This window comes from Symphalangus syndactylus, chromosome 12 (assembly GCF_028878055.3).
Source record: "Symphalangus syndactylus isolate Jambi chromosome 12, NHGRI_mSymSyn1-v2.1_pri, whole genome shotgun sequence".
Taxonomy (NCBI): domain Eukaryota; kingdom Metazoa; phylum Chordata; class Mammalia; order Primates; family Hylobatidae; genus Symphalangus; species Symphalangus syndactylus.
This window is the reverse complement of record NC_072441.2, coordinates 79,376,875-79,397,562: the sequence shown is the minus strand read 5'-3', so window position 1 is coordinate 79,397,562 and position 20,688 is coordinate 79,376,875. Positions and strand designations below refer to the sequence as shown.

General features: G+C 54.5%; 1 protein-coding gene across 6 annotated transcripts; it reads left to right on the top strand.

Annotated features, from left to right (window-relative positions):
* Positions 1–177: 177 nt before the first annotated feature.
* Positions 178–15,159, top strand: SEMA6C (semaphorin 6C). 6 transcript variants are annotated; one of them, XM_063626221.1, is made up of 20 exons: positions 178–422; positions 2,425–2,474; positions 4,208–4,379; positions 7,126–7,240; positions 7,515–7,578; positions 7,735–7,791; positions 8,483–8,584; positions 8,808–8,898; positions 9,109–9,228; positions 9,412–9,500; positions 10,137–10,354; positions 10,636–10,767; positions 11,052–11,204; positions 11,451–11,624; positions 11,906–12,052; positions 12,341–12,418; positions 12,544–12,599; positions 12,771–12,815; positions 13,161–13,256; positions 13,700–15,159. In XM_063626221.1, the coding sequence occupies exons 3-20, from the start codon at positions 4,262–4,264 to the stop codon at positions 14,731–14,733; spliced, it is 2,889 nt and encodes a 962-aa protein (XP_063482291.1). In that variant the 5' UTR covers positions 178–422; positions 2,425–2,474; positions 4,208–4,261; the 3' UTR covers positions 14,734–15,159. The 6 variants fall into 6 exon arrangements, with proteins under 6 accessions (XP_063482291.1, XP_063482292.1, XP_063482294.1 ...); XM_063626222.1 differs by having other exon boundaries at positions 178–426; positions 13,700–14,848; XM_063626224.1 differs by lacking the exon at positions 9,109–9,228.
* Positions 15,160–20,688: the final 5,529 nt, after the last annotated feature.

Here is a 20,688-nt window from a genome sequence, read left to right as displayed (position 1 = left end):
TCCATCTCGCGTCTGTCTCTGGTCTCCAGTGCAGCCTCCCGGCCTGGCTCTCCTGGCGCCCCTCCCCGGCCGGCGCTATTGGCGGAGAGGCGACGAGAAGGCGGTGTCTAGCCGCCCTCCGAGGGCGGGATTAGTCGCGGCGACCCAAAGGCGGGCAGGAGGTGGGCCCGGCTGGGAGGCGGGCGGGGCCACTGGGGCCGAGCCCAGAGCCCCGGGCGGTCGCATTGTTTTCCTCCGCGGATCCGCGGCTGGACTCGGACCCAGGGCTCTCCCGATAGCACCCCGGAAACCAAACTCAAGCACTATCCAATTCGGACGCTCATCGCATCTCGCCTGAGCACAACCACGGATTGCGAACTCAGCGCTGCGCGTGGCCGCTGGCCGTCCGCGGCGATCTCGATCCCGCTGACCCGAATCCTGGAGCAAGTACCCCGGGCAGGGAAGGGGCTGCGGGGAGGCGGGGAGGGAGCAGGAGGGCGCGGCCGGCGGGGGGCAAGCTTCTGAAGCGCTAGGGTACCAGGGAGGGTGTCGGCGCCCGGTGTGCCTGGCTGACGGAGAGGGTCAACGAAATCGGGGTGCAGGGAGGAAGGAGGGACAGTGGCCGAGCCCCGTAACTGTACTGGTGGGAGCAGAGTCTGGGCACCTCGTTCAACTGGGCTTTCGTCGAGTCGCATCCCGCTGGACTGGGAAGCGCGAAAAGAGATTATTTGAGGCGCGCACCGTAGAAAGGGTGGAAAACCTGGCCCCTTGCTTTCCGGGCAGGGAAACTAGGGCTCCGAGACCCGCGGAGAACTAGACCCTCCTGACGCCCCTGAAGGGATGGGAAGAGGGGCGCATCGTTCCGGACTTTGTGTCATGGGTGCTCCTCTGTCCTTGTGCAAGCCGGAATCTGAGCACCCTCTGAAGGGTTGGCTCGTGCAAAGAGGCGGCGAATGGGGCCCCCGAGCAACATCGGTCCCAGCGCCTATCTCCTTCCTTCAGCCCGCTCGGCCCGGGGCTTTGTTAGACTGAAGTCTCCCAAGGAGGTCATCCGAGCTGGCAACTGCCTCCTGAGCCCACGGACCCCACTGAGCGCCGGCCACAGGCCCGCCCTCGTTGGTTCTCAGCCTCTGGCCCTGTTTCCCTGGCCTGGGAGACCCGCCTCTGCTCCCCAACCCCCGCTCCCATCCCCTCTCCGTCTGCGCCTGCAGGCCCCTCCAGCCCCTCCTCCCGCTAACGTGGCTCTGGGACCTGGTCCCGGCCCAGACTCTGCTACCGGCCCCTCCTCGGAGCCCCGGATCCAGTGAAGGGGAGACACGTTGAGCCCCTGGCCCTAGGCCCACCTCTTTCGAGGCTCTAGACACCTGGATTGTCCTGGTTGGGGGTTGGGTGGGAAGGAGGGTAGGTGCTGAGTGTGGGGCTAAGAGCTAAGAGTGGGGGAAATGGCTTGGAGAAAGGAAAGCACCGGTTCCACAGGCTCCTTGGCGCGACCCTGCTCCCTCTGAGGAAGGTGGACTGGGACGGGCGACCAGCCCAAAGGCTTCCTGCTATTGTCCCCAGCCCAATCTCCCCTTCTCCATCCCTTCCACAGCTCTGCTAGACTGTGGCTATGACCCCAGCCACTCCCCAGAGGTGGCTTCGGGGCCAGGAGAGAGAAGGGCTGTTTCCTCTTCCCAGCAAGGGGAGGATCTGGAAAGGGGAGAGTCGGCCAGGTCTCTCCCATGTGCTTCAGATGGGGGGTGTGAAGCAGCTAGGATTCTTCCAGAGCAGAGTGATCTTTTCTCCAGGCCAGGAGTTGAGGAGCTGACCAGATGCTGCTCCCCAAAAACTGCTACAAGAAGCCCTCTTAAAGGTGTATCATAGTTGAGTCTAGAGGGCCAATGCAAAGGCCAGCCAAGTGTTTTTAGAGGCTGGACTAATCCAGCCTGAAGTGGGGTGTGAGTGTGTGTGTGTGTGTGTAGACTGGATGGAAGAGAGGCACAGCCTGCTCTCTCAGGGAGGAAGGAAAGGGCTGAGGGTGCTTGCTATCAGATCATTTGGCCTGGAAATGAAGAGCATGTAAATGAGATGCAAATTAGCCTCTATTGTCCCTAGCTAAGGCGCTTTTGCTAAGAAGGCTGTTGGATTCTGAGGGCTTTAACATGGGAGTGGTCGCCATGCCCCACAAACTCTCCCAGTGACCCCATTTGCCAAGGGTGGCCCTGTGGCTCTAGGAGTTTCTAGAAAGGGGCCATCCCCTTCCCCTACATCTCTGGGCATGAAGCCACCAGCACCTTTGTGACCAAACTATTAAGAAGTGTCATCAGCCCCCTCCCATTTTCAAGGCAGCATCTCCCCTACCCAAGCCTCAGCAGACTTTTCTTGAATTTTTACATTTACTTGTAAGGGATGTGGTAAGGGGAGTGTAATGCAGTCTCTTCCCTCCTTTGTCCTGTCTTCCATCAGGTCAGAGGTTTCCTATCCTCCTCAAGCCCCCACAGGAGTCACCACCCCAGGTAAGGAAAGGGCAGCAGCTCCTGAGGGCAGGGGGTGGAAACAGGCATGAGCAGGGAGCAGGAAGAGGGGCTGGCTCTTCTCCACACTTACCAGAGACCAAAGTTGTTTCCAGGGTGAAGATAACAGTTGCTCAGGGCAACTTGGAGGCGGGGGGTGGTGGGGAGAGCAGGTTGGGGAGGATGAGAGACAAGCTATGTCCCTTTCTCTTCCTTTCTCTTCCCCTGGGAACAACAGCATCCGGAAACATGTCGGGGGAGGGAGGAAGGCCCAGCCTTTCAACACCAGAGGGTCGTTAGCTAGCTGCTACTCTGCCCCTGGGGAAGGGGGCTCATCATTAGGTGTTCCTACTCTTTTCCCTTTTTCAGCTCTCTTGGGGCCCCACCTGACGTCAGCCTCCCCACCAGTGATGCTGGATTGGGGGTGGGGGGACACTTGGGTCCTGGCTGGGAGAGTAGAATTACTGGGGAGATGGAAGGGGGCTTGGTGTGGAAGCTTAGGGTCTGTTTTGGGGGACACGGTGGGATGGGCAACTAAGCATTGGTGAAGGATAGTTATCTGTTCACAAAAGAAATGAGTCTCACCCTTCTTGACCTGATTTTTGGAGCTGACCAAGTCCCTCACTTCAATTTTAGGGGAAGGCAGGAAGCTGGTATATACCTCCTACTGTGGGCCCCAGCCAGGGTCATTTGGCTGAGGGAGGCTGATGGGTGGAAGGAGACCTGTCTCACCATCTCTTCCACCATATCCATCTTTTCTTGGACTTTGGGCTACAATTACCTGCCTGTCACTGAATAATTTATATTTTAATTTCAGAGGCGGCAGATGAGGGAAGGAAGGGAAATAGGGGCACCTTTAGCTGTTTTGCTTCACTAGTCCCTTGTACCCCTGGCTTCTCATAGGGGGTGGGTCTGCTATTCCCCCCTCAAGTACATGCACTGGTTCTTAGGAGCCAAGGAAGGAGCAGGGGGCTAGAGAGCCTGGAGGGGGTGGCACAGTGGTCGGGCAGACAGCTGCAGCCAGAGCTAAATTTAGCCTCTGATCTGGCTTTGATGCAGATTCATTTTTGGCGAAGACAGTCCCCCCCACCAACTCTCCTCCCTACTCAGTTCTTCCCTAGCGGTGGGAAGGGCCCCCGAAGCATGAGCTTAGACCAGCACAGTGACCTCTAGGCTGCCTCCCCCAACTCTGTCTTCCTCAACTCTAGAAACGACAGTGTCAGCCACACAGCTGCCCCCGCCTAGGCACAGTTCCTGCATTGCTCCCAGGGTGCCGTGGGGGTCTGGGAGGGAGGGGGAGTCAGACATGGTGCCCTTTTCCTCCTCCCAGTGCCAAGGAGTCACTATTTATAATTTTAAGGCTTCAGTCTCTAATTATAGCTGAGAAGGGGTTAGCAAGAGGGGGGCCAGGAGGTGTCACCTACTGAATGTCCCAGACCCAGTCAGGAGAGAAGAGGAAAAGCTGAGTGAGAAGGCTGAGATGGGGGTGGGTGTGTCCTGTCCTTACCTGGGGTCATGCATGCAGGCCTCACACCAGCCAGTTTGGGCCAGTTGCAGAGGGAAGGGCCTTGAGTGACAATGACAGCTGGCTGGGACTGGGGCAGTGCTGGAGAGAGGGTTCTTTTCCCCCACCCCACAGGGTCTTCTGGGGATAGACCAGGAGAGGAGCCTGCTGGCTTGCGAAAGGGTAGAGGGAACTTGGCTCCTCCCCCACTTTTCCCTGTCTCCCCTTTCAGGGCCGGCTTATGGGTGAGGGGGCACCCCCTGGGGCCTGAGCTGCCCCGCACAGGATGCCCCGTGCCCCTCACTTCATGCCCTTGCTGCTACTGCTGCTGCTGCTCTCACTTCCCCGTAATAAGGCCGCCTTTCCCCAGGACCCCCTCCCTCTGTTGATCTCTGACCTTCAAGGTGAGTGCCCAGTACCTACCTTGCCCCATCTCTGTGAACAATTAGAGACTGAGACCCCCTGTGTGGGAGGCAAGGTGCAGGAAGGCTCCCAGCCTCAAGGAAGCTAACAGCCAGACCAGCAAAAAGAAGCAAACAGGTAGAGTGAGCTGACACCTCCTGCCAGCTGCTTCTCATCCCTGGGCCTGGTTTCTTCACTTAGAGGCAGCATCGCATGCTTCTTAACTTAGAGGTTAAGAACATGGACTCTCCAGGAGATTGAGACCATCCTGGCTAACACGGTGAAACCCCGTCACTACTAAAAATACAAAAAAGAAAAAAAAAATAGCTGGACATTGTGGCGGGTGCCTGTAGTCCCAGCTACTTGGGAGGCTGAGGCAGGAGAATGGTGTGAACTCGGAAGGCGGAGCTTGCAGTGAGCAGAGATTGTGCCACTGCACTCCAGCCTGGGCAACAGAGCGAGACTCCGTCTCAAAAAAAAAAAAAAAAAAGAACATGGACTCTCAGCTAGACCAAACCTTAGCAGGTTTGAATCCCTGCCAAGCTGCTCACTAGCTGTGTGACCTTGGTTAAGTTAAGTTACTTAACCTTTCTTTGTCTCAGTCTCCTCAGCTGTAAAATGAATATAATAGTATTCTGAGCCAGTGGTGGGTACTCAGGAGGCTGAGGCAGGAAGATCACTTGAGCCCAGGATGTAGTGCTCTGTGATGGCGCCTGTGGATAGCCACTGCAGTCCAGCCTGGGCAACACAGCCAGAGTCATCCCACCCTGCAACCCCCTACCCCATCTCTTTAAAAAAAAAAAAAAAAAAGTCAGCCAGGCACGGTGGCTCACGCCTGTAATCCCAGCACTTTGGGAGGCCAAGGTGGGCAGATCACCTGAGGTAGGGAGTTCGAGACCTGCCTGGCTAACATGGTGGAACCCCGTTTCTACTAAAAATACAAAAAATTAGCTAGGCTTGGTGGCATGTGCCTGTAACCCCAGCTACTCGGGAGGCTGAGGCAGGAGAATTGCTTGAACCCAGGAGGCGGAGGTTGCAGTGAGCAGAGATCGTGCCATTTCACTCCAGCTTGGGCAACGAGAGTTAAGCTCCATCTCAAAAAAACAAAAAACAAAACAGTCTTCTACCTCATGGAATTATTTAGGGATTAAATGAGGTTATACGTGTAAAGTGCTGAGAACACTGTATGGCACAAAGTAAATGCTTTATATGTGTTTGCTGTTATTCTTAGCTACATAGAGAAGGTCTAATACTAGTTCAGTGGTTCCCAACACCTCTTACTCGCCTCGCTACCACTGGTGCCACCAATAAGCCCACCATGATAGAAAGCGTAAACCCACTTTTTCTGAGAAGAACCTTTATCTATTTGCAGTTCCTGTTATATTTGTAGGATTTAGAGTAATTTTAAGGATAGAGGAACTGCAGTTGGGTTACTGGGAGTAATTGTTGAGGGATATATAAGAATAGCAAACACTCCTATGTGCTAGAAGCAGCTCCAAGCACATTATAATTTTTTTTTTTTTTTGAGATGGAGTCTTGCACTGTTGCCCAGGCTGGAGTGCAGTGGCACGATCTCGGCTCACTGCAAGCTCTGCCTCCTGGGTTCATGCCATTCTCCTACCTCAGCCTCCCGAGTAGCTGGGACTACAGGTGCCCGCCACCACGCCTGGCTAATTTTGTTTTTGTATTTTTCGTAGAGATGGGGTTTCACCGTGTTAGCCAGGATGGTCTCGATTTCCTGACCTTGTGATCTGCCCGCCTCGGCCTCCCAAAGTGCTGGGATTACAGGTGTGAGCCACCGCTCCCAGCAGAGCACATTATAAATGTTAAATCATTTATCCCTGAACTCTGGCTATCCTTTGACCACTGATGACTGTGGTTTCCACCATGATCAGGCCAGGTGGATGCCGGAGGTCAGGTGGTCAGAGGAGGCAGAAACCTCTGAGGGCTGGCCGGGCGCGGTGGCTCATGCCTGTAATCCCAGCACTTTGGGAGGCCGAGGCGGGCGGATCACGAGGTCAGGAGATCGAGACCATCCTGGCTAACACAGCGAAACCCCGTCTCTGCTAAAAATACAAAAAATTAGCCGGGCATGGTGGCGGGCACCTGTTGTCCCAGCTACTCAGGAGGCTGAGGCAGGAGAATGGCGTGAACCCGGGAGGCGGAGCTTGCAGTGAGCCGAGATCGCGCCACTGCATTCCAGCCTGGGCGACAGAGCGAGACTCCGTCTCAAAAAAAAAAAAAAAAAAAGAAATCTTGGAGGGCTGAGGTGGCCTATGAAGAGCCTTGAGGGGAGGGTGCAGAGGGCTGGGAGAAACGGAGTGAATAAATGCTCCAGTGGGACAGTGCACAAGGTGGGAGTGAAAGGAAATTGCTAGCCCTAAGGCAGTTCCAAGAAGGGACTAGGCTCAACTCTGGAGGCAGACAGACCTGGATCTGAATCCTGATACCTGCCACTTCCCAGCTAAATGAGCAAATTCCTAAATGGCTTCTAGCCTCAGGCTCCTCATCTGTAAAATGGGGCCAAAGCTACCTCATAGGACGATGTATTAAATAAGACAATGCGTGTAAAGTGCTAACACTGTGTTTGGCAGAGATTAAGTACTCAGTGTTATTGGTATTAAGAATAGCTTTTGGGCACTCTAACCTCACACATCCACTGTGTCCACTGCTGGGTTTCATCTGGTTGGAGAGGGTGTTGGGGAAGTTTGTGGTATCCTCAGAACCCTATCTCTCTGTGTCCTCTAGGTACTTCCCCATCATCCTGGTTTCGGGGCCTGGAGGATGATGCTGTGGCTGCAGAACTTGGGCTGGACTTTCAGAAATTCCTGACCTTGAACCGGACCTTGCTAGTGGCTGCCCGGTAAACTGGCCGTGGCACAGTTGTGGGGCAGACATGCATGCTCCTGGGCAGACATGGGACCTGTATGGCCACTGTAGCATCTTGCAGGGGACACATGCAGGTGCACAAGCCACAGGGTGTGGACATGCTTGGACCCAGAGCACAAATGCCAAGGCATGGAGGAAGGGGGAAGGGGAGGGCCAAAAGGTCTGCACTGTTTGTCCCTGAACAGCTGACTGTGGGTAAGGTGGGGTGCCTTGACTAGGCTCTGACCCCTCCTTACCTACCCCTTCAGGGATCACGTTTTCTCCTTCGATCTTCAAGCCCAAGAAGAAGGGGAGGGGCTGGTGCCCAACAAGGTGAGGGGCTGTGTGGGATGAGGTGCAGACGTGGAGATGAGGCTGGGAAAGGTCAATGGGGGTCAGGTGGGTGGGAAGAAGAATCCAAAAGGAGCTATAATGTGAGGAGGGAAACCAGTTGCCCCATGATTTTCCCTCTTCAACTTATCCCTTCAGTATCTAACATGGAGAAGCCAAGATGTGGAGAACTGTGCTGTACGGGGAAAGCTGACGGTAAGGAGTGAGACGAGAATGTGGAGGGAAGGAGAGGACTACTTTGCCCCCAGTCTCTGTCCAACTGGTCCTCTACTATGCCCAATTTCCTTCATACTTTTTCCATCCCAGGCCACAGGGGAAAATGAGAAGGAAAGAGAATTCCTGATTTTCAGTTTCTCTTACATGCCTCACAGAAAAGAAAAGTGAGGCTCAGAGAGGCCAAAGGATTTGCAGAAGGCCAGAGGGCCGGCAAACAGCTTATTTGGGACTTTATCTCACATTGCTCTGTTGGGCTCAAGAGGAGTAGCCCACCTTTCTTTTTCTTTTCTTTTTTTTTTTTTTTTTTTTGAGACGGAGTCTCAGTCTGTCGCCCAGACTGGAGTGCAATGGCACGATCTCGGCTCACTGCAACCTCCGCCTCCATGGTTCAAGCATTTCTCCTGCCTCAGCCTCCCAAGTAGCTGGGATTACAGGCGCATGCTGCTACACCCAGCTAATTTTTTGTATTTTAGTAGAAATGGGGTTTCACCGTGTTGCCCAGGCTGGTCTCGAACTCCTGAGCTCAGGCAACCTGCCCACCTTGGCCTCCCAAAGTGCTAGGATTACAGGCGTGAGCCACCGCGCCCGCCCTGTAAGCCTACCTTTCTATTACCTCCTGTTCTCAGTCCCAGGACCCTCTGTCACTGACCTAGAATTTTGGGTTCTCTAGGACGAGTGCTACAACTATATTCGTGTTCTTGTTCCCTGGGACTCCCAGACACTCCTTGCCTGTGGAACGAACTCATTCAGCCCTGTGTGCCGCAGCTATGGGGTACAAAAGAGAGGGTGGGGGTTAGGATGGGAGTTGGGGGGGCCCCAAGATGGGCTATCGGTTTGATGGGAAAGGACCAGGGACTGGGGTTGGGGAATGGGAGTGCCTAGAATGCAAGGGTCCAGAGGGGCTGGGGAGGAGGCAACGGGACATGAGGGAATAGGCTATAGAACCAGACTCCAAGACCCTAAAGGTTCTAGGCATCTGCTCCCTCTGCCCCCAGATAACTTCGCTGCAGCAGGAGGGTGAGGAACTGAGTGGGCAGGCTCGATGCCCCTTTGATGCCACCCAGTCCAACGTGGCCATCTTTGCAGGTGTGCAACTGGGCATGTGAGAAGAAAGCATGTGGCTGGAGGGAGCTCCCACCTTAGCTCCTCTCCCAGTGGGTCTTTCCCCCATTCCCCTGAGTGGAGGGTCGAAGTAGGGGCCAGGGCCAGGCCTAGGTAGGGGTGCAGGAGGCCCAAGAAGAGGCAGGCTACAGATCCCTGAGCCCTCCCCTGACCCCACTCCACCCATCCCTCCAGAGGGCAGCCTGTACTCAGCCACAGCTGCGGATTTCCAGGCCCGTGATGCTGTAGTTTACAGAAGCCTTGGGCCCCAGCCCCCACTCCGCTCTGCCAAGTACGACTCCAAGTGGCTCCGAGGTCAGGGCGGGCCTGGGGAAAGGAGACTGTTACTGGGGAGGAGGCACAGAGGGAGGACCGTGGCGGGAAGCAGGCAAATGGTGTGGTAGTGTGTATGTATGCAGTGGGGAGAGCGGTGTGGGGCCAGGAGCTTCCGAGCAGGTACAGATACTCTATACCCTTTCCTGTCATTCCCCATCTTAGAGCCACACTTTGTCCATGCCTTGGAGCATGGAGACCATGTCTACTTCTTCTTCCGCGAGGTCTCTGTGGAGGATGCTCGGCTGGGGAGGGTAAGGAGGTGGGCATCAGGGTGGGTAGCTGGAGGGTTCTGCTGGATCCTGAGGAGTCAGTCTGAGTGGGAGGAGAGCTCCTGACCATAATCTCCACAAAGCAATCCCCTGGACTCTCACCCCTCAACTTGGAATAGCCCCAAGCCCTCTGCCCCCACATCCTGCTTGTCTCTCACCCTTGACCCAAGTTGACCTACCATGCCACACCCTTCATTCACTGTGCCCCTCACATTGCTCCCTTGGTGCTCTTTTTTTTTTTTTTTTTGAGACGGAGTCTCGCTCTGTCGCCTAGGCTGGAGTGCGGTGGTGTGATCTTGGCTCACTGCAAGCTACGCCTCCTGGGTTCATGCCATTCTCCTGCCTCAGCCTCCCGAGTAGCTGGGACTCCAGGTGCCCACCACCACGCCCAGCTAATTTGTTTGTATTTTTAGTAGAGACGGGGTTTCACCGTGTTAGCCAGCATGGTCTTGATCTCCTGACCTCGTGATCCACCCAACTCAGCCTCCCAAAGTGTTGGGATTATAGGCGTGAGCCACCGCGCCCGGCCCCTTAGTGCTCTTCACTCACTACACTCCTTGCACGCAGCTGGCCCTGTGGGTCTGTCTCACCATTGTCTACTCCACTCTCCTCCGCTAGGTGCAGTTCTCCCGTGTAGCCCGAGTATGTAAACGTGACATGGGCGGCTCGCCTCGGGCCTTGGACCGCCACTGGACATCCTTCCTGAAGCTGCGGCTCAACTGCTCTGTCCCTGGGGACTCTACTTTCTATTTTGACGTTTTACAGGCCTTGACTGGGCCTGTGAACCTGCATGGCCGCTCTGCTCTCTTTGGGGTCTTCACCACCCAGACCAATAGGTTGGTACTAGGCTGACTAGTGTGACCCAATCTGTCCCCTGCCTCACCAGCCTCCAAACTCCCCTTTCACAGCCTACTGATGGGGCAGTTAAGGGAACCTTCGAGCAAAGCCAGTTTGCTGTGTTGCCCACCATTTTTTCTCCTAGTGTGGCACCCAGTGGCTGCCCCACCTCCTCAGTCTCTACCTCTTAACGTGGTGTGAAGGGTGCCACCACTTCTTCCTGGGGGAAGTTGTGCAGTTCCTTTCAGCACCTATCCTGCATCTTTTCTGGCTCCTCCAGCATCCCTGGCTCTGCCGTCTGCGCCTTCTACCTGGATGAGATTGAGCGTGGGTTTGAGGGCAAGTTCAAGGAGCAGAGGAGTCTGGATGGGGCCTGGACTCCTGTGTCTGAAGACAGAGTCCCCTCACCCAGGTACCCAGGATGGAGTGGTTTTTGTGGGGGCAGCAGCAAGCAGCGTCTGCCCCCAAGATGGGATTGTGAGGAGGTAGTGAGATGTCCAAGGCCTCAGGGTGGGAGCTATAGTGGGGTGGCAGTGGGGCCGAAGAGCTGCGGCAGTGAAGGGGAACAGTGCTATGAGTGTCTGTGTGGAGGAGGAGCAAGGCTTTCCAGTCAGGTTTGGGAGCAGTAGGGGGCACAGAGCTTAACTAAGCTCCAGCTCCCAGTCCCAAGGCAGCTCCTTCTCATTCACCCACCAGGCCAGGATCTTGTGCAGGAGTAGGGGGAGCTGCCTTGTTCTCCTCTTCTCGAGACCTCCCTGATGATGTCCTGACCTTCATCAAGGCTCACCCGCTGCTGGACCCCGCTGTACCACCTGCCACCCATCAGCCTCTGCTCACTCTCACTAGCAGGTATGGGGCTGAAAAACACTGACTACTGCCTCCCTGTTCTCAGCCACCCTCCTCTTTCTTTGACCCAACAAGGTAAACTGCATTGGTGTGAGGAAGAACTTGGGAAAGCAGAAGGGAGAGAGCTAAGAAGGGAACCCTGGGGCCTGGGGGAAGGGCACAGGCACAGCTACCAGAACAGCTGGGCTCTCCCTGAAATGTTCGGGTTTCTGCTAGACAGTTTCCCTGACCTGAAGCTGTTTCCTCCAGGGCCCTACTGACCCAAGTAGCTGTGGATGGCATGGCTGGTCCCCACAGTAACATCACAGTCATGTTCCTTGGCTCCGATGATGGGACAGTGCTGAAGGTGCTGCCCCCAGGTGGGCGATCCAGGGGACCTGAGCCCATCCTCCTGGAAGAGATTGATGCCTACAGCCCTGCCCGGTGAGGCCTTTGGAGGGCAGGCCCCCTGCAGAGCAGGGATGGGATGGAAGGTGGCAGCTGCAGATATGGGAATAGGTTGGAAACATCAACATTGGCTTTTGCAGGGTGGGAGCTCTGGGCTAGACAGGCTTGGTGAGAAGACTGGACAGTGTGGTAGGGCGGGGCAGCTCCATGGGTTCTGCTCAGTTGCTTGTGCGCCTCCTCACTTTCTGTTCTTCCACTCACTCAGGGAAAAGGTAGCCTCATCTGTCCATCTCTGGTTCCTTCTGGCCTCACCCTAGGTGCAGTGGGAAGCGGACAGCCCAAACAGCACGACGGATCATAGGGCTGGAGCTGGACACTGAGGGTCACAGGCTCTTTGTGGCTTTTTCTGGCTGTATTGTCTACCTCCCTCTCAGCCGGTGTGCCCGGCATGGGGCCTGTCAGAGGTGAGAGGGGCCTGAGGCCTGAGGCCCTGTGTGGGCAAGCTCCCCGGCCAGCAAGAGCACAGAAACACAGGTCTTTGGGGTGGCAGGAAAACACAGGGGATGGCTGCGGGGTGCCTAGGTACCTCAAGCATTCTGAAGGTGGGCAGCAACCAGGGTGTGGAGAGACTGAGGTGGACAGGAGAGAATGAGGCTGGGAGCCTCCTGTAAGCCAGGGTGGGAAGAGGCAGCAGAATGGAAAGTGACTGGGGTAGAAAGGGATCCAGCCTCACACACCTCCGTTTTCCCTAGGAGCTGTTTGGCTTCTCAGGACCCATACTGTGGATGGCATAGCTCTAGGGGCTGTGTGGACATCGGGGGACCTGGTGGGTAAGTGATGGGTCCTTGGGTTTCCTGAGCATAAAATTCCCCACCAATAAGAGAGCAAGCTGAGGGCCAGAGTGGGAGATAGGGACAAGGTACAGAATTCTAGAGCCACTTCGTTTTCCTCCTAGGACTGATGTGGATCAGGCTGGGAACCAGGAATCCATGGAGCATGGTGACTGCCAAGGTAAACAGAAGAGGTGGCTGCGGTTGCAGCCAAAGCTGCACATGGCCATGATGGCCACAGACACCATCCCAGGCTTGGGCTTTTGTCCTCTCCTTCTGTGGCACAGTCACCCCATCAGTTCTTCATGAGGCTTCTCTTTCCCCCCATCTTCACCCTGTCCCTTCTTCATAGACGGTGCTACTGGGAGTCAGGCTGGCCCTGGGGATTCTGCTTATGGTGAGTCCTCTTGTCCCAATCTCACCTTCCCTTGCTCAGCCCACATAACTGAGTGTGTGTCCTGTGGCAGCAGCAGAGCAGCATTCTGAATACCCTGGGAGTATCGTAAAAGGGTCGGCATCCTCCAGATACCCAGCATGTAGCTCAGTACTTGGCACACAGTAGGGCACTTTTTGAACAAATAAATCAATGTCCTGCATGATGAGCCCTTCCCCAGGCCCAGAAGAAACTAGAGGCTGGCGTTCTGGACTCCTGGGTTCCACAGGAGGGAGGAAGGACCCCTGGAAGGGTGTCAGGGGTAGAGATCAAGAGCCTCACTGGCTCTGACCTGGTCTCTGCCACCAGTGCTTCCGGGTCCTGGCCCTTCCCCTGGGACCCCCAGTCCCCCCAGTGATGCCCACCCCCGGCCCCAGTCTTCCACACTTGGACCTCACACTCGGGGTAAGGGGGCTACTTGGGAGGGACAGGAGTGAAGTGTGGGGCTGCTGATTCTCGGAGCGTTCTAAGCCCCTCACTGACTGGTGTTTGGTGCTCACTAACGCCTGTTTGGAGCCTCCCCTCCCCAGAATTGGGCATCCCAGCCCCGAATCCTCCTGCACGAGCAGTTTTTGGCAGTTGCTCTTGGCATGGCTACAGGGGCCAGAAGTGGGATGGGGAATCCCCAGGCCCAAGCTCTGGCCTGAGTGTGAGGGGGTAGTGCCTGGGCTGTATGCTGAGGAGTCAGGAGAGGTGAATCCTGAGGATGGTGGAGGCTGTAGGAGTGAGGCTGAGTAGCAGCGGGAGGGACGATGATGTCAGGCCTGGGAACTGCCGGCGCCTCTGGGCCTAGGTCCCCCGCACCGCCTCCCCTTGGCTGAGCCTCCCTCCTCCCTCTCGGTCGGCAGGCGTGCGCCGGGACCTGCCCCCAGCCTCAGCCTCCCGCTCCGTCCCCATCCCACTCCTCCTGGCCAGTGTGGCCGCAGCTTTTGCCCTGGGCGCCTCAGTCTCTGGCCTCCTGGTCTCCTGTGCTTGTCGCCGCGCCCACCGCCGTCGGGGCAAGGACACCAAGACTCCGGGCCTCCCGCGCCCTCTCTCCCTCCGCAGTTTGGCCCGGCTCCACGGTGGGGGCCCAGAGCCCCCGCCGCCCTCCAAGGACGGGGACGCGGTGCAGACGCCGCAGCTCTACACCACCTTCCTGCCGCCTCCGGAGGGCGTGCCCCGGCCGGAGCTGGCCTGCCTGCCCACCCCCGAGTCCACGCCGGAGCTGCCGGTCAAACACCTCCGCGCCGCCGGGGACTCCTGGGAGTGGAACCAGAACAGGAACAACGCCAAGGAGGGCCCGGGCCGCTCACGGGGCGGGCACGCGGCGGGCGGGCCCGCGCCCCGCGTGCTGGTGAGGCCGCCGCCGCCCGGCTGTCCCGGGCAGGCAGTGGAAGTCACCACCCTGGAGGAACTGCTGCGCTACCTGCACGGCCCGCAGCCGCCCAGAAAGCGGGTCGAGCCCCCCGCCCCTTTAACCTCGCGGGCGCTCCCGACGGAGCCCGCCCCCGCCCTCTTGGGCGGCCCCAGCCCCAGGCCCCACGAGTGCGCCCCGCCGCTGAGGCTGGACGTGCCCCCCGAAGGCAGGTGCGCCTCTACCCCTGCCCGGCCCGCGCTCTCCGCCCCCGCTCCCCGGCTGGGCGTCGGCGGAGGCCAGAGGTTGCCTTTCTCCGGCCACCGAGCCCCCCCTGCCCTGCTCACTCGAGTCCCCTCGGGAGGTCCTTCCAGGTACTCCGGGGGTCCCGAGAGGCACCTCCTGTACCTGGGCCGGCCCGAGGGCTACCGGGGCCGCGCCCAGAAAAGGGTGGACGTCGAGAAGCCCCAGTTGTCCCCGAAGCATCCCTTCGTCGGGCCCTCCTCCCGCCAGGCCGTCCCGAACGGCGGCCGTTTCAACTTTTAAAGGGAGCGGCCCATAGCCTCCAGCGTGGGGAGCGCCCGAGTCCTCTCGGCCGCGAGCTGGACGCTCTTCAGGACGTCTCACCGCCCCCTCGCCCCGCACCTCCAGCCTTCCCGACTCGCAGTCTCCCGAGGCCCCTTTTCGCCTCGGGTTTATTTATTGACTGTCTTTCCCCCTGTCCTCGAGAGAGGAGTGGGAGGTGAGAAGCCCATCCCCTCAGTGAGCCAGCATTTCGGGGGGAACTGGCAGACTCCCACTCCCCGCTCCCTTCCAGCCAAGCTGCCTTAACTCGCCCCTCGGGGCTCCCCGAGAGACTGTGCCCCGGGCGGGCCGCGCGCGCTGTGTGCAGAGTCCTCGGGCCTCCCGGGTCTGGGACGTGCCTCTCCTACTGTGTAGGAGCCTCCGCTTCCCAATACAGCCGTGTCTGCAGCCGCTGCCTGACTTCACTCGGGCGGGGGAGGGCGGCAGTCGGTCGGCTCGCTCTCTGCCTTCATCTGGGCAATGGGATGGCTGCGGTCCCGCCGGGGGGCGGTCTGGAAAGGTTTCCTAAAGGAGACGAGCGAACTAATGGTGTCGAGGTGAGCCAGGGCCCGGGGGACCCCGGTAAAGTTTAGTTGAGGCTGGGGAAGGCCCTCGGAGCTCGTTTCCGGATCGAGGTAAGAGGGACTTTCTTAAAGGCCTAGTCTATGGGATGGGGCGGCGGAGGGAATTTTTTGAGAAATAAAATGAAGCTGCAGCGTACGTTACTTGAAGTTCCACATCAGAAAATCTTGTCCTGAGGAGAATTTGGCTGGAAGATTTTGGGTTGCATGAGGGGTAGGCTGCAAAAAACAGCAAAGTATTCGTCCCTGTTGGAGGCAAGGGTCTGCCCGCAGCTCTTACCTAAGGAGCGGCCCCCGCGGAGAGCTGGACGGGGGACGAGAGCGCGCGCGGCGTCACACGCGCGCTTAGCTACGCCCCAAGAAGCCGCCGCCGCGCTCAAGCTCCGCGCGCTCAGGACCAGGTAGCGTGTAGCTGTCGTGATGCTCCCTTTTCTGCGGTTGGGACTGGCTGCGGATACCTGTCCGTTATCCCCGGCACCAATGAGAGGGAGGAACAGGACCACCTGCACCGCCTACCACCCTCGCGCTAAGAACGCTTAAGGCCTAACGCAGGCGGCAGCTGGTGCGAATTTACAAATCAGGTTTTTCACTCCCGCGTGGCTGCAATGTCCACCCAGTTCGAGCCCCACATTCTCCCGCTGGCGCCGCCTGGGGGTCGGGCCAACTCTTGCTGCTAAGGAAGCCTCACCAGTCCCTTTCTCGTTTGCTACCTAAATGTCCTCGGCGGGAAACTGCTGAGAACAATTTGGGGAAGCCTGAATTTGTTCCTAGTTCCGCGCTTTATTACTTGTGATCATGACTGGTCAAAACTCCGCCCGAAGCCTCCATTTGTTCATCTGAAAAATGGGGTTGAGAAGCTCAAGTACTAGAATGTGAAAACGCTTTCTAAAGGCGAAGGCATGGTATCTCGTGAGATAGTAATTCCTTCAAACTCACGCATAGGCTATTCCTATTCCTAACTTTGCGATCTGCTTTCACTAGGCCTTTCCCTTTGTATCCTTATAATTTTCACCTATAGATTTTACCCTCAGGGGGCCGGGCGCGGTGGCTCACGCTTGTAATCCCAGCACTTTGGGAGGCCGAGGTGGGTGGATCACGAGGTCAGGAGATCGAGACCACGGTGAAACCCCGTCTCTACTAAAAATACAAAAAATTAGCCGGGCGTGGTGGCGGGCGCCTGTAGTCCCAGCTACTCGGAGAGGCTGAGGCAGGAGAATGGCGCGAACCCGGGAGGCAGAGCTTGCACTGAGCCGAGATCGCGCCACTGCACTCCAGCCTGGGTGACAGAGCGAGACTCCATCTCAAAAAAAAAAAAAAAAAGATTTTACCCTCAGGGTTTTTTAATGCCCTCTGAACATTACTTCCATTTCAGTTAAGCTTGTCTGGCCAAATTTGGTTGTCCTCCAGAGTCTGACATTTTTTTGCTTGGCGCTTGTTTCACCAGGTTGAAGTGGTCCTTTAGGTCTCAGTTTTTCGCGTATGGGGTGCCTTACTTAAACCAAGGTGCCTCGGGGCCAGTGCTAGTTTCCTAGATACTGCAGGAAAGCAAGCAAGGAAGGAGTAGAAAATCCAGTCACTTGACTTCATTATCCTCTTCAAACCGAAATTTTAAAGGAAGGACAAGGAAAAATTTCAAGGCTGCATGCAGCCTTTCACAATCCTCTGAGGGACAAAACTCAAATATAGTTCTTGCCTTGAAGGTGGCCACAAACAAAAAGGGTAAATGATCCTAAGGTTTAAATATAGATCTAAAAGAGAGATACATACAATGGAAATTTAATCTTGTAATTCTTTGCGGGCAGCAGTAATTTATAGGTTAAAGTCCTGGTTGTAGTTTAATTATAAAATATGTTCTTTTATTAGTATTTATTACTATGGTGACTTCTTTAGCCAAAGAGTATCTAAACTGAACTCAGAGCTAACAGAACTATGTTGCAGTGAGAGCAACAGTCGTGGGTCTCTACCGCTTGTTTTCTATGTGACCTTGGCAATTCAACCAACATCTTTGAGGCTGTTTTTTTGGTAAGGAATGGAAAGAACATATGGCAACAGGGATTTGTAAAGAACCATAAAATATATATATTTAAATTAAGTGCTTTGTGGGAAAATTATTTGCCCAAAATAAAGCAGACTTCTACCAAGTATGCAGTTCATTAATACAGATACCTCTCCCTGATAGAGAGTAGTGAATAATAAATTAAGAGGATGAATTCAAGTAAATTATCCCTGACAATAGAAGGATAAATATGACCTCAAGGAACCTGCTAATACTGTTTTTTAAAAAATCGTATCATTAGCTCAGTTTTTGTCTTTAGGAAAACCAGAATGTGCCAACGGGAGGATAGCATCATCATCCTCAGGGATTTCTAAGCTGATTTCTCAGAGGCATCCTGGGAGGTTATGGAGAAACCAGGGCCCCAGCAGACAGAGTCCATCAGTTTGTGTAAGGCTTTGGGGACTTGAATCACAGAAGGTTCCACAGTCACAGAGCTTGAAAAGCTGTTCAGCATCTTGGGTTCTTTGGGGGCTAAGTCACAGGGGTCTGAGCTATTATTGTCTCTCAGGTTTTTAACTCCTTGATGTCACCGTCCCATCCATGAGAACCACACAGGTATGTGTCACTCTCTGCTACTTAAGCCAGCAGTTGACCCTTCAGAACTGTTGGCTCATAAGAATATAAGGTTATATCTATGAGAGTAAGGTTCAAGTACATGGATAAAATATGAAGCCTGTAAATCTAAACGATCACCTACCTTTACCAGGTGTATCGGACAGGGTCCCAACAGGAAATAACATTCTCAAAATAATGAAGGGCTATTTGAAAGGTATGGGCAAAGGATAGGTCAGTAACTGGAGGCTAATAACTATATTAGGCCTAAAAGGATAAAAGGAGTTATTGGTTTCTAGGTCCTGGAGCAGGAGAGTGCCTTGAGAGAAGCAGTGACTTTTTTTTTTTTTTTTTTTTGAGATAGAGTCGCTGGAGTGCAGTGGTGTGATCTTAGCTCACCAAAACCTCCGCCTCCCAGGTTCAAGTGATTTTCGTGCCTCAGCTTCCCGAGTAGCTGAGATTACAGGAGTGAACCACTGCACCTGGCAGATGTCAATACATTGACTTCAGTCTTTTCTCTTCCCCCAGTCTCCTGTCAGGGCTCCCTATTGGCTGAATCCAACTGGAGGCCAAAGCACAGGAAGCCCATTGATGTTCATATAGGTCAGTCTCCCAGGACAGAGAACAGGCTACAGAATAGAGGAGTGTAATCTGGAAGGAAAGAAAGAAAACATCCAGCATACCTAGAGATGAAGACCCTATTCATTCTCCACAAGAGAGATTATTTTTTACTCTTTTTGCTCAAGTATTGCTGGCCAGAAACTCTATGCAGATACCCCCAAATTAGTTTTGGAGCAAAATTTACTTTGGGGAGCTTATAGGAAATGCTGCTTGCATCATATTTTTCTTCTCAGTTTCTTTCTTTTTTTTTTTTTGAGACGGAGTCTTGCTCTGTCGCCCAGGCTGGAGTGCAGTGGCGCAATCTTGGCTCTCTCAGCTCACTGCAATCTCCACCTCCTGGGTTCACGCCTCCTGCCTCAGCCTTCCGAGTAGCTGGGATTACAGGGACGTGCCACCATGCCCGGCTAATTTTTGTATTTTCAATAGAGATGGGGTTTCACCATGTTGGCCAGGCTGGTCTCGAACTCCCAACCTCAGGTGATCTGCCCAAGTTTGGCATTTTTTTTTTTCCCTGAGACGGAGTCTCACTCTGTCACCCAGGCTGGAGTGCAGTGGCACAATTGCGGCTCACTGCAAGCTCCGCCTCCTGCCTCAGCCTCTTGAGTAGCTGGGACTACAGGCACCCGCCACCACACCCAGTTAATTTTTGTGTTTTTAGTAGAGACAGGTTTTCACCATGTTTACCAGGATGGTCTCAATCTCCTGACCTCATGATCCTCCCGCCTCAGCCTCCCAAAGTGCTGGGATTACAGGCGTGAGCCACCGTGCCTGGCCCTCGGTTTCTTTTTTTTTTTTTTTTTTAATTTTTTTATTATACTTTAGGGTTTTAGGGTACATGTGCACAATGTGCAGGTTTGTTACATATGTATCCATGTGCCATGCTGATTTCCTGCACCCATTAACTCGTCATTTAGCATTAGGTGTATCTCCTAATGCTGTCCCTCCCCCCTCCCCCCACCCCACAACAGTCCCCGGAGTGTGATGTTCCCCTTCCTGTGTCCATGAGTTCTCATTGTTCAATTCCCACCTATGAGTGAGAACATGCGGTGTTTGGTTTTTTGTCCTTGCGATAGTTTACTGAGAATGATGTTTTCCAGTTTCATCCATGTCCCTACAAAGGACACGAACTCATCATTTTTTATGGCTGCATAGTATTCCATGGTGTATATGTGCCACATTTTCTGAATCCAGTCTATCGTTGTTGGACATTTGGGTTGGTTCCAACTCTTTGCTATTGTGAATAGTGCCGCAATAAACATACGTGTGCATGTGTCTTTATAGCAGCATGATTTATAGTCCTTTGGGTATATACCCAGTAATGGGATGGCTGGGTCAAATGGTATTTCTAGTTCGAGATCCCTGAGGAATCGCCACACTGACTTCCACAATGGTTGAACTAGTTTACAGTCCCACCAACAGTGTAAAAGTGTTCCTATTTCTCCACATCCTCTCCAGCATCTGTTGTTTCCTGATTTTTTAATGATGGCCATTCTAACTGGTGTGAGATGGTATCTCACTGTGGTTTTGATTTGCATTTCTCTGATGGCCAGTGATGATGAGCATTTCTTCATGTGTTTTTTGGCTGCATAAATGTCTTCTTTTGAGAAGTGTCTGTTCATGTCCTCTGCCCACTTTTTGATGGGGTTGTTTGTTTTTTTCTTGTAAATTTGTTTGAGTTCATTGTAGATTCTGGATATTAGCCCTTTGTCAGATGAGTAGGTTGCAAAAATTTTCTCCCATTCTGTAGGTTGTCTGTTCACTCGGATGATAGTTTCTTTTGCTGTGCAGAAGCTCTTTAGTTTAATGAGATCCCATTTGTCGATTTTGGCTTTTGTTGCCATTGCTTTTGGTGTTTTAGACATGAAGTCCTTGCCCACACCTATGTCCTGAATGGTATTGCCTCTACTAAAAATACATAATCCCCTTAAATTTTAGGACAGGTTATAGGAGCAGACTGCAACCTCACTTTTGTTCAGAAGTCTCCTATAGTCTTAACTTACTCTATTACCTATCAGATGTCTTGCACAAGCCTTACATAGGTGTAGTTATCACTGGGTTGCTCCCACTTCAGCCTTCACCTGTATTTTTTACCTGTTGATCTCCTTGGAGTAGAGGGTTCTTTTTCAC